Source organism: Falco cherrug, chromosome 1, assembly GCF_023634085.1.
Source record: "Falco cherrug isolate bFalChe1 chromosome 1, bFalChe1.pri, whole genome shotgun sequence".
NCBI classification, from domain to species: Eukaryota; Metazoa; Chordata; class Aves; order Falconiformes; family Falconidae; genus Falco; species Falco cherrug.
Genome location: NC_073697.1, coordinates 91,340,857 through 91,353,819, shown reverse-complemented (window position 1 = coordinate 91,353,819; position 12,963 = coordinate 91,340,857). Strand labels below are relative to the sequence as shown.

The window sequence follows — 12,963 nt, the reverse complement described above, 5'->3', positions numbered from 1 at the left end:
AAAAAAATAAATACACAAGATAACTGCAGCCCGCAATACCTCCTGGTACTTTAGTCTGCTTGTGGTTTTTCTTCTATAGGTACCACATTTACAGTGTCACATTGACAATGTCTCAATAGAAATGCTTTTGTGAGTTCTGGACAACACAGCGCTGTTTCTCTTGAATCAAAGGTATCAGCTCTACCCTGTCAGTACGGCACGTACTTAGGCACAGCCAAGGCAGTTGGTCCCGCCTTAAAACCTGAATTCTCAAAATAAATGAGATTCCAGAGGATGATGCATTTGGAAGTTAAAAGCAGAAACATATTTTCTACTTTTTCTAACATCATATCAAAAGTTATCCCACATCTCCTAAAAAGCAGCATTTACCTCCTTCCTCTGAGTTTACAGAGCTCATCACCCAGGGAAACGAATTGTACTGAAGGAGAAAACAATAATCTCCTTATATTTTGGGTGTTCATTTCCCTTTCCAAGATTTTCACCCCTCACTCATCTCAGAGGCAGTTTTGCTTCGCTTTGCTTGCTTAAAACATTCATTATAAGTCATCTAGGCCAGGAAAGGATTAGAGAGCACTGGCAGAAGTTGCAAAATGCAAGGCTGTTAGGTTGGAGAAATGAGACTTTCAGAGGCATAAACAACAATCCAACACCAAACTACCACTTGTGCTTCAGAAAAAAACCCTCTCTATATAAATTTTAAGCAGGTACATACTAAAAAAACCCGCAAATCATGCACAGCAATGCAAAACAGCACCTCCTTATAACAAAGTAATGAAGCCTACCTGTCCACCTCCACAAAAGGTGTAATCTGCGCTTTACAGATGAGACATGTTAACCACAGTGATGTTAACTGACTTACCCCAGGTACGAGGAGGAGTGCCTTCTACAGCAGAACTAGATTGCTTCCGAAAATGAGATCCCAGTCCTGTGCTCTGGCCATGCTTCACCTCTAAACGTGGCAGTGGAAGCACTGCTACTGGAACTAATTAAAGGCAAATTGGTAGAACTAGGAGCCATGATGTGAGAAAATATCCTGCGTAGCATCCCAGAAAGCCACCAGATAATCCAAAAGGCTGTTTAAGAGGCTGGCTGTCAGAGATCTCGGGATCTGCCAGGTCCATCTCAAGCATTTGTTTGTTCCCTTGTCCCCTGTTTCTTCACACCAATTAGCTACAGCATTTCATAACGGGTGCCCAAGTCCAAATAACCATCTTTGAAATCCTTACTTACACACAAGGATCAAAAACTACAGATCCTGAAGGATTTATTAAATCTACTAGATGGCTGTCATTTAAAACACTTATTTTCCTTCAAAGGTAGCAGAGCCAGAATGCTTTCACAGCAATTAAGGTGGTTCCTCACAAAGCACAGCTACCAAGAGTTTGTGTGGTTGCAGCACTCCCCCAAAGGTCAGGTATTTATTCTCTGCTCCCTCAGCCCATCAGAAAACGTACACTTGTTTTACACCTGGAAATCTCTTTCATCCACGGATGGAACTAAGGGAAGTGGCAGTAGGAAGAAGGCAACAGAGATGTTAAAAAAGCAGAGACTCATTGACCAGATGAGCTGAAGCTGAGGACTATGTGAGCAGACTTATTTTCTCTCACTGCTGATACAAACATGTTCTGGAACCAGATCTAACACGGAAGAGAACGATAACTGTTACCGAATGCATCAAAATCCAGGCAGTTCCTATGCCTCTAAAGAACAACATTAACTGCCCCCAGTCCTGGGCAACCGCCAAAAACATACGCCTACCTGTGGATTAGTAAATTATTATTTTTTTTTTTTAGAAAAAGATGAGTTTGTTATACATAACATCTATTAAAGCTGTAATTAGACTCTGTGTTTAGGACCAGCACGTGAGTTTGCATCCGCCTATGACAAAAAGAACAGCTTTGCTGAAAGCCTCTTCATACATCTCAGCAAGGAGCGGGGCCGAGGTGCAGAAGGAGGCAAGAGGCCCTCCCTCCAGCAGTTCCAGCAAGCCCAGCACAAATCACTCCCTGTGTTACAGGCACAACCCACAGTCCCAGAGCCAGTCACCCCCAGCCACATTCCTCACCAACACACCTGGGGCAGCCCTTCCAACTTGGGCAGCAACTCACCAACAGTGAGATGTCATTTTCTTTACGTGCTTTGGGCCAGCTGCTCCTTCACAGCAGTGCACAGGCACGGGGGCACGCGCGCCAACAATTCTGCATCTAGCATAAAAGGCCAGGCTGGCTCTGGTTTTCCTGACAATTTACTCTTCAGGCAGCAGAAAATGAGATTGCAAAGGCTCAGCTGAAACCTCAACATTCAAAGTTTTAACTTCCCATTTCCCAACAATCCTTCTAGAAAACATCGCACTTCACTGTTGCAGTTGCTCCCCCCACTCCCCACACATAAACAATAATTCATTTTTACCTCAATAGCAGACGCTGTTGCTTTCTTGTAAAAACCCAGAGTTTAAAGATGACTTATTCCACTTGCCATAATCCATTATGTGGGAGAAACAGACATACAATATCATATTGTTCCCTGTACAACACTTTGAGCTGTACTTTCTGCTCTGAACACAACTGAAACTCCACTTGAAGCTACAGCAATTTCCATGCAGGAGGCAAAGGAGAATCTTGTATCTGATCTAATACAGGATAAATCAATATGCATTCATGTATTGCTTATAGTTCCCATCAGCTCAAGGAGAGACACTGTCCTAGAGTTTCAAGGCTATCCACACTACCTTTGTATACAGGAAAATATACCTCTCGCTTCGAGATATTTTGAGAACCTTGTTCAAATGCTGCTTCCCAGGTGTTTGGGCAAAGGAAGGGAAATCGCTACACCCCTGTTACCTCACCGTTTTCAGTAGGTGATTTTGGGAAAGGTCATGCAAGGATTGCATCCCTGTTCTTCCCTTCTACAGAAATTCAGTTAGTCATTCACCTCAGACAGGTGCTGGGAAGCTTAATTAGAGCGTGTACAGCACTCGGAGATTCTCAGATAAGATGTACTAGGGAAGGGCAGCATCATATTAATTAGCGTGGATTCAAGTGACGAAAGCACTTCTGTCTCCTTCAGCTGTTGGAGCTTGAAAGAAAAATTACCCAGTACCACAGTCCTACATGTTGTAGACAGAAAACCATCGGTACCACAGGGACCACATTTTTCTGGATGTGGCCTGAATTCCCATCAACTTTGCAGGATTCTGACCTTTCACTGTGGCTGTATACGGAAGGTCCCCACAAGACATGTATCCCAGCAAAAGCCAAGGAAGGCAGAATTTTAATATTCCTCCCCGTGCAAGTATTTTCTCCCATTAAGTGCTTAAAAGCTGTACGATTAGGGTGATTAATTTTTGCAGCCGGACATTTTCTTTAAGAATGTAATTTTCCACACAGTTTTCTCATTTAGCTTTCTTTTATTCTAACCCCAAGACATTCACTTACCCAGAAGAGGACTCTTCTGCAACGTTCAGAAAGGAATACCCTTTTGCACTTTAGTCCTTTCTTTTTATATCTGCAACACACTTGCTTTCAGAAAACCCTGTTACCACTTATTTCAACACAGTAACTTGTATTTCCAGACAATTAACACCAAGAGTCCAAAATACAAATACATTTATCTAAGGACCTGGCTGTAACAAAGCTACGTCATGGATCAAGTATTTTAAAAAAACCCATGAGTTCTGAGCTACTGAAATCCCACTGATAACACAGCAGTTAGTGAGACTGTTCTGACAGGCTAGAATATGGATGAAAATTTAGAGAGGTTCATTGACACAGCAACACAGGACAAGAGTGCAACTTAATTATTATCAACCTCAGACACATGATTTAACATAAGGGCTGTTACACCCACTTTGTCTTTCCCTCGGTGTCACCTGGGAAGAGAATGATGGGTCCTTCACTGCAAACAGTCCCAGCTGGCGTCTGGGGACACACTTAAATAGAAGCTTTGTGTTCTTTGTGTCACCTGCCACCAAATTCCTAGGTGTCGATGGACAGGCACAGTAACAAGTGAGCTGTTCCTCCAAATTCTGGCTGAATATTCTGTTATGAGAGTTTAGGCATAAGGAAGACAAAACCAGAAAGCAACAGCATCCTGATTTTCCCTGTCTCCATGCCCTCATCATCACCCTGGCAGGCTTTCCCTATCCTGAAAAGGACTTTTCATACTCTTTTTGCCGGAAAGAGACAAGCCTCTGAAGAAAAACGTGAAACTATACAGTTTGTTAACGTCATTTCAGTCCTCAGCTGAGAAGTGGAGGCCAAGCGGAGAGGAAACATTTGAATTCCTCACAGCCTCCACGAGACACAACTTTCCTGCATTTCACAGTCGGTTTTCTTTGCAAGCAAGGAGGAAAGCTGGACTACATGTTCTGTTTTTTAAGCAAGCTTACTTTTGCAAACGATGGCATTAGTCTGCTCACTAATTTAAGCTTCCCGCTTCTCAGAGATAAATGTGCCTTTCAAGTTGTTTATGCCAGCCTTCCTCTTCTAATCTTTCATCCCGCCCCTGCAGTACCCACTGACTTCAGAAGGCTCCGTATCATTCAGTATCACTTGCACTGAATAAGCTTTATATTTTTTCAGCAAATTCAGCTTTAACAGTGATTAAAAGACATAGCAAAATAAGGGTTCTTCAATACCAAGAGACACTTCATTCAAAGAATTCCAGGAAATGAATTCTCAAAAACCACACAGCAATCTTCTAAGAAGCACGAAATTGGTCCCTAAACAATCTCCCTGTATTTCAAGAGAAGCAGATTGTGGAATAGTTTTATTTATTAATACAATCATTCTCATGCTTGTGCTTTTAACACAGCCATGTTAGCTCTACCCAAATTATAAACCTCACACAACTTCTTTAAAGGGATGGGAGGCGAGTGGAAGAAAAAGATGAGAGAAGAGTGATTAAAGTTAGTCACAAGAAAGCCTATAAATACACCAGTGGACAGATGAAGCATTCTCTCCTCTATTTAACTTAGAGAGCTAAACTTTAAGAGAAACAGATGCAATAGAGCAATGATGCAGCACAGCTCAGAGGAAGTCAACTGGGCAATTTGGTCAGGGATGCATATGCCAGAGGTGGGAGAGGAGGAGGAAGAGGCAGGAAGAATCTTGATTATCAGAAATTAGCTACTGGCCCAGGAAGTCACAGAAGGAGAAAATTAAGGGAATCCATTTGATCGCAAGAGAGAAATCAAATCACAGACTCACAGAGGCAGTATGGAATAGAGGTATAACATAGAAAAAAGGGATGCCAGGCCAGGAAACAATTTATTTGTTACAAATGTTAAGCTTGTGACAGAAGGGCTTGAACATGATCACAAGACCTGTGCATACACCTGCAATGTCAATTGGAAGTCAAAGGGATCTGTTGAACAAAACTGCTCTAATACATTCAGTGTGGTATAACATGGAAACTCACCGAACATGCTCAAACACATCTGCTGCTCCAACCTCACCTACTGCAGGGCAATGGCTTTAATGAAGATATACCGGAAAGCAATGCTTCTAAGAGATGGTGACTTTTCCCCCTCCCAATGCTCAGAGGCTAGCTCTGTCCCACTAAATACCCTAGGCTAACATGAGTGTGAATACATTGTCTAAAATTACTTCAGGTTCCTTGATAAGAATACAATAAAGATGTTAAAGGCATTTATCAACACGTATCGCTTTCCCTATTGCAAAAATCAGAATGTAACCTAGAAATAGGCAAAACAACAGTTGCAAAGGACAGATACTTTATGGCACTAGGAAAATACTACGTGAGGTAGTTGCAGCCGCTGCACCTGACAGTTCAGACCAGTGCTACAGCACAGCAGGTCAGTGCCAAGAAAAGGAGACGCTCTGGCCCAACGTACAGGAAAGGATAGTTGAGCTTAAGGACAACAAATCACAGGTTATTACATGGAAACCACAAAAAATGTGTGTTAGAAAGAGCATCGGTAGGACCCGTCCTCTCAGCGTCCTCCACCCCCTGAGCATAGCACGGGTGCTGTGAGTAAACAAGCAACACAATAAGCAACTTCCTGATCTGATTTTCTCAGGCAGCCACTGGGACACTGAATGAGAGCTCTGAGAGTTCCAGGTCCTGGCAAGCACAAGAAAGAACAGCCACTGCAAAGAGAAAAACAAGCAAGGCTATCACAGTGGGCAGGAAACAATGACAAAGTGATCTTACTTTCGTTAGGCAGCTCCTCCCGATCCAGGTCATCAAGAGGGGCTGAGGCGCTGCTTCCACCTTCGTCCAGGGTGAGGATGAGGGGAACGTCATCATCCATGCTCACAGCCATCCTGTCCCTTCAGAGGCTCCTACTCCACAAACTTTAAATAACGCTTTTTTCAGTTCCGCTCGTAAAACAGTTATGTCAAAAACTGTCCCCAGAAAGTCTTCCATCAGGGATGTCTTCTGGACATAAGAATATAAAGGTATGTGTACCCATCTCTAGAGACCACAGTTCAAAAAAGGATCTAGTTACTTGCTTTCAAAAAGCAGCACAGGACGCTAGAGTCAATGGCAATATTTATGCAAAAGTTAAATTCAGAAAGTTAGGTCTGGGCCGCCTATTCCAGTCAGTGCACAGCTCGTAAGCAAAAGAAAGTGCTTCTGGACAAACTCCTGACCGCTCAGCACAAGAAGCAGGCAGGCGTGATGCATCTGGAGCGGGCATGGTGCTAAGTGTCACCGTCACACATGGCTCTTTCCCCAGCCATGCCAAAATGCCTTGACTTCAGGTGGGGAGGGGAAAGAGGGACAAAAAGAGGCCACTTTGAGTCTGCACACATGAAGCTCCCGGTGGCTTTTTTAATGGGTGATGCCACTGTCACAAGGTCACAGATTTCTGTAAAAGGTGAGGAAAAGCCAGGCAGGCCCTGGACAACGTCACAGGGACGCTCCACAGCCGGTGCTGCCACGCGGCTGTCGCTCCCCCGTCTCTCTCCGTGCAGGCCGTGGCGACGGCAGGCAGGAGTCACGGTGGAGGCCGCACCTCCCACCGCAACGGGCCGGCCGCGCCGCTGCCGAGCTCGGGCCCCGGGCCGGGCCCCCCGCACCCGCAGGCAAGCACCGAGGGCCGGGAGCCTTCGAAGCGGACTCCGACGGCTGGGCGGGCAGACAGCGCTGCCGGGACCGGGCTCCTCCCGCGGCCTAGGAGAGAGGGACGCCGAGACGGCGCTGTCACCGCGCTGCGGAGGCCCTGATCCCCCTCCGTGGCTCCCCGCGGCCCCGCCGCCCCCGGCCCGCGCAAACCGTCCCCGCCGCCGCCCCCTCCCCGGCTCCTACGGAGCGCTGGGGCAGCTCACCAGCCAGCCCGCCAGCCAGGCCGCCCCCGCCAGCCCCTCAGGTCTGCGGACCCCCGGCCCCCCCCGCCGCCGCCGCCGCGCACCCGCACACGGCCCGGCCCCGCCGAACCGGCGCCCGCGGCCGCTGCGACACCTCTCCTCAGCGCCCGGCGCGCGCGGCCCCGCCCCGCCGCCTCTCATTGGCCGCGGCGGCGCAGGCCGCTCCCGGACAGGCCCGGCCTCCCTCAGTCCCGCCAATCCACGCGCCGCACCCTCCCCGCCCCGCCCACCACCGGCCCTCCGGCCCCTCTTCGAGAGGATCCGGATTATTCCCGCCTCCTCCTCCCTACCGCTCCTGCTCTCATCATTGGGCAGCGGCGCTGCCCCTTCGACCGGACAGAGATGCTGATTGGCTCGCGGTGGCGATGGGCTAATAACATCACGCCTCAGCCACGGGAAGGGCGGGCTCTGGGGAGAGGAGCCAGGACTGCCATTGGCTGTGTTGAGGCCACGCCCTGGGGGTCGGAGGTGAGCGGAGCGGTCACCTAGCAACGGCGGGACGCGGGCGGAGGGCGGGAGCCCGCCCAGGCCCACCCTGAGAGGAGCCCCGGGCCGGGCCGCCCGCTGCCCCCTGCCTCGCCCCGAGGAGGTGCTCCCGGTCCCAGGCCCCGGTGCGGGGCGTAGGTGGCTGCACGGAAGAGGGGGGGCGCTGAGGAGGGGCGGCCCGGCCCCAAGAGGCAGCAGGTACAGCAGGAGCCACCAAGGGCCGAGGGCCCTCCATCAGCTGAAGGCAACGCTCCCAAGACCCCAGAATTACGTCCATCTCTGATGAGGTGAGCATTCTCAAGCGGGAAGTGAGGGGCCCGGTGTGTGATGAATAAATTTGTGTGTTGGTCCAAGCTGAGCATCTCTCTCTCTTGGCAGCCCACTGAGCAGAGCGCCCAACCCTGCCTGATAAATCCACCAGGCTCTGGCTGGTGGCTCTGATTGATTCTGCCACCAGCAGGACTCCTGGCAGGGTTATGAATGGGCAGGTAAGGCCTCTGGAGCATCTCTCTCTCTACCAGAGCAGAGGTGTCCAGTCTTAAATTACCAACACCTTTGCAAAGGAGCCTTTCTTCTGCCCACCAGATGCCTCGCCATGCCCTCCCCTTCTCAGTGGTATTTCTTTCCTAGTGTCATCCTCCTGGGCTGGATTTACAAAGAGGACAATGTGATGAGAGATCTCAAAAAAGAGCTTGCAAGAACTGGCCAAAAGACTTAAAGATCTGCAGACCAAGCGGGCATCAGTGAAAGAGCAGAAGCGGGAGCTGCGGCCTACCTGAATGAGTGTGTTGAGCTACAGCAGGTCACTCGGTACCTAAGGATGCAATACAATACGCTTGTATTGGAGCACTGAGAATCAGCACTAGCTCGCAGAAAAAGTACTGCAGGAGACGACTAAACCTGCCATAGTGCCGTCAGGTCAGGCTGCTGCCTGCTACAGGTTCCTGTCAGCTGCTGGCGGGACACATGCTGGTTTTTGGAGTGTACCCACTCCATCACAATGCTCCACTGATTTCAGTGGGAAGCAGCCCTGTGGCAACGCAATTCCAACCAACAAGCAAGCAGCTTACTCGAAGAACCACCTTTTCTCCCCATCCACTGACTTAACTCTAAAACCACCCCTGCAAAGCACTGTGCCAGTCTGGAGGCACTGCATGCCAGGCAGAACACAGAACAGTGAGGCTACCGCAGATTGGGTGAGGCACGTGTTGATAAAGAAGGGAGCTGGTTTGGGCTAAGCAGAGCAAACGTAATTACTGCCCACACATAAACCCATCTTTTATAGTTTGTAGCACCTAGGGCTGGATGCAGCCAATTTTGGAAGGTAACAGTTCACAGATTGGCTAGTACTTTGCTGAGAGACACAAGACAAAGAGTCAGAGTTGAGTCAAAGGTGGGGTGTGATTTATCACAGTGCTCAGCAGATGGAAAAATGAGAAATGAGCAGCAGGCAGGAAACCCAGCTGTGCTTCAGGCCTCGTTATCAACAAATCTCACCTGAGCTGAGCATCAGTGACACTGAACAGGGTGAATCTGGAGCTAAGAAACAACTGAACATTTCCCCCACCTCGTTTTATTCAGACTTGGCGTTTGCTCCACACAAGCACCAGCCTCCTGCAGGCAGGGCAGCCCACAGCACTAACAGAGCATCTTTTGCTTTTGTGTGGGCTGCACAGGTCTGGTAAAACAAAGAGGCCAGGGCAGTAGTAAGGCATCAAACTGAGTGAAAACCACAGTACAAAATCCAGGTAACCCATTTATACGCACTTATATTTTAACTGACATAGTCCTTGTGGTGTAAATAGTGAGGAAGAGCCAGTTCTGACCTCCTGATGGCCTGGGAGCCCTCCATGACAACCTGGGCCAGGAAAGCATGTGGCTGATGTGCTGGGCTTTAGCTTCCCCTGTTGATTCCTTGGAGCCTGAACACTGCAGTGGGGGTAAACAGGCTACCCCTGGCCATACCAGCCACTGTCAACTTGTTTTTCAGAGAAAAATATCTTCATTTTAAGAGGCTTCATCTTTCAAGTACTCCAGCGTGTGTCCTGCTTTCGGATTCAGCAGTTTTCTGCTGCCTAGATTTTGGGGCAGTTACCCTAGTTTGCTGATGACTTGCCTCACTGGATCTGATTCATCCACCTGCTGCTAGGGAACGGGGCTTTCGCTTCTGTGTCAATCCTTAACCCTCTTGTCTCCATCTAGTGTCCAAATTACACTTCGGTTTCTCTGCCAGCCCTCCTAAGACCTGCGGGCTTTTAACAGCTTGGCATGTCACTGTACCAACATCCAGGTGAAGTTGAACAGGCTCAGATTCACATCAGCATCTGCAGCACCTCCTCTGAGAAGGCCCTGATTGCTTCCACATCCCTACAGTTTTCACCCAAGCGGAGAAGAGCTGCTGGACTGCCGCAATGCAAAGTGTAGGGAGAGACCTGAAAGCTACTCTAAGCATCCTCACCTTCCCAGGTTTTTGATGACGTCGTTATTCTTCCTTCCTATCTGCCAGGGTGGCTGGAGTACTGAGCCCCAGAAATGCTGGCTCCTCAAACCTTCCTCCTCTATGTGGCTCTCTAGTGCAGTGGGCAAGGAATAAATCACTGCCCAATGCCACCAAGACTATCCATCCTCAGCCTTCTGCAGGTGGACACGGCCTGATTCTTCCCACACAGCCAACAGCTCACAGCATTAGCTGGGTCACAGCACTACTGATAGAATCTGCTTTTCAGCAAAGCTCTTGGCTCAGGCTCAGCCCCATCCAAACCACACAAGTGTGGCATTTTCTTCAGCATGGTGGCAAAGCAGGCTCTGACCTGCATGTGCCTTACTCAGAGGCCCCGTCAGAGGATGGAGGCTGTCTGCAAGGTAGGGAAGCTGGGGAGGGGGGCAGCTTCAAAGGGTCATGAAGGTCTTTGGACCTGGCACCTCTTAAAAAGTCCCGTTCAGGCACATTTCCTTTTTTGGTCCCTTTGGGAAGGATCAGTTCAGCAGCCACGAACTCAGTTCAGCAGCTCAGTTCTACATGGATTTGAGATATGTAAAAGGATACCTCTGTAGGGATGTGCAGGGAGAACCTGCTGAAGGCCCTCAAGCTTGGCATCTGCTGTCTTGCCAGGCTGAGCGAGAGGCACTTCATGCTGTCTGCACAAAGGAAAAAGCTTGGCCCCAAAGGAGAAACACACTGTGCTTACCTACTGTTCCTGGACTGAGGAGTGCTGAATGCAGCAGGAGAACGAGCGGGATGTGAGGGAGACGGCCACGACCTGTGCTGCCACCCGCATCCAGAAAAGCTGCTTGTTCCAGACATTCCTCACGTCGAACACAAAGAAAAAGGGAGGCAAGAAGGCCAAGAAATAAGCACAAAATCCATCCTGTCCTCCATTTTTCCTCCCAGCAAGGCTGCTTGCTCCCCTGGGGCTCAGCTCTCCCAGATTACAAGCATTAACTGAGATAGCACTTGCACTAAGGCCCGAGCCTGCCAGGGCTGGCTGTCAGGGACAGAAGACACTAGAGCAGTGGCACGGCAACATGCCTCACCGTTTTAGGTTGAGCTCTGTTCTTTCAAAAGCAAGAATAACCTTTCTTGCCAACAGGACTGGACCAGAAGTGCAGGCTCCTGGCTGGCCTTCCTAGCTTCAGTGCCCTCGATGTTGCTGGAGCGGGTCAAGGCCCAATCCTCCTGCTGCTCAAGGTGGCAATAAAATAATTTCTGGGGGCAGAAAGATGCCCTTAACCTGGCTTTGTTTGTCCTTGGGTGAATTTGAGAAAAATATTTCCCTTTGTGTGGAAGGGAATTAGCAAACTCCCAGCAACTCCCCTGTGTTCCCTGACCTCAGTGGCTCGTCACTACAGCCTCCCTTCCCAGGGGAGCAGTGACACTGGCTGCAAACCCCAGATCACCCGGCCCATTCCTTTGTCTGTCTCCCTACCTGTATTCCTACAGGCCAAGTTGCTCCTTCCCACCTCAGGAATGGAAAAATTGAGGAACTGCTTTGCTCAGACAACCTTTAGAGATGCTAGCTGTGCCCAGATCGCACAGCAGCACCCCACGGACCAAACATGAGGCCCCAGCAGATTTGCTTTGGACCATTTATTTGGTGACGAGCATGGCGTTGCTGTGAGAGCACCTCAACCCTCCATACAAACCATAGGATTACATGTCCACTCCGCAGGTCCTCACCACCAGAAGCTGCTGAAATCTCTGCGGCAGATCCTTCTCTGTCACAAACCCCATCCAGCTTGGGGACATCCCACCACCAGCAAGATGCAGGGCAGTACCATTCGTCACCTCTGTGCTTATCCTCCCTTCTCCTTCCTTGCCAAAGGAGACCATTAAACCATGGATGAAACGGAGCAAAGCCAGCAGACAGCCACCGAGACGGTCAGGGCTGGAGCACACATCCTGTGCGCAGAGGCTGAGAGAACGGGTCTCGCTCAGCCTGGAGAAGGGATGGTTTCAGGGGGGGCCCAGAGCATCCTCCCAAGACCTGCAAAGAGGAGGTGACTATGAGGATTGAGCCAAGCATTGTGCTCAGGTGCAGAGCAGGATGAGAGGACTGAAACTGAAAGGCTCTGATGGGAGATAAAGGGAAACTTTTCACCCTGAGGACACTCAAGCAGTTGGAGCACGTGCCAGAGAGGCTGCGTGGCCTCTGTCCCCAAGGGTTTCCACCACGTGACTGGGAAAGCCCTGAGCAGCCTTGCCTGAGCCTACAGCTCACCTGCCTTGAGCAGGAGCTCGGACTAGAGATCTCCTGCAGTCCCGTCAAGCAAGAGCCACCCTGTGATTGTACGCGACAGGCAGGAGTCAGCAGGACTCCTCTCCCCAGAAGCGATCAACTGAGGTCCCCGTCAGGATCCTCAGACCTTAACTGCCCTGGTCAGCCTCGCCTGGGACCCCCACCGTGGCAGCACCCTCTGCTCGCTGGTGTGGGAGCTCCAGCTGAGCTCCGGCCCTGCCTGACCCCGCCGAGCTGTAGGTGTACCTGTGCCTGGTCCTTCTCCCAGACAGGCCCTGGACCCCCACTGTAGGCAGTCCTCCTTCCTGCTGTTCTGGCTTCCCAGCTGGACCTCCTGGACGGGAGGAACCCAACTTGTTGCTTCATCTGGCAACCACCAGTCAGTCAACAGAAGCTGCTGTTACCAC

At 49.9% G+C, this 12,963-nt stretch overlaps 1 protein-coding gene across 4 annotated transcripts in view; it reads right to left on the bottom strand.

Annotated features, from left to right (window-relative positions):
• TPCN1 (two pore segment channel 1) overlaps window positions 1–12,944 on the bottom strand; it is a 54,815-nt gene extending 41,871 nt beyond the window's left edge. For 2 of the 4 annotated variants that reach the window (XM_055706079.1, XM_055706097.1), the window contains exon 1: window positions 6,175–6,283. Coding sequence is in view for 1 of the 4 variants with exons in the window: in XM_055706087.1 (XP_055562062.1) it covers window positions 6,175–6,286 (112 nt within the window). In the remaining 3 variants the exon portion in view is untranslated. Of the gene's footprint in view, window positions 1–6,174; window positions 7,141–11,008; window positions 12,305–12,802 lie in introns of those variants that run through there. The other 2 variants (XM_055706087.1, XM_055706098.1) reach the window with 2 other exon arrangements.
• Between the last annotated feature and the right edge of the window lie 19 nt (window positions 12,945–12,963).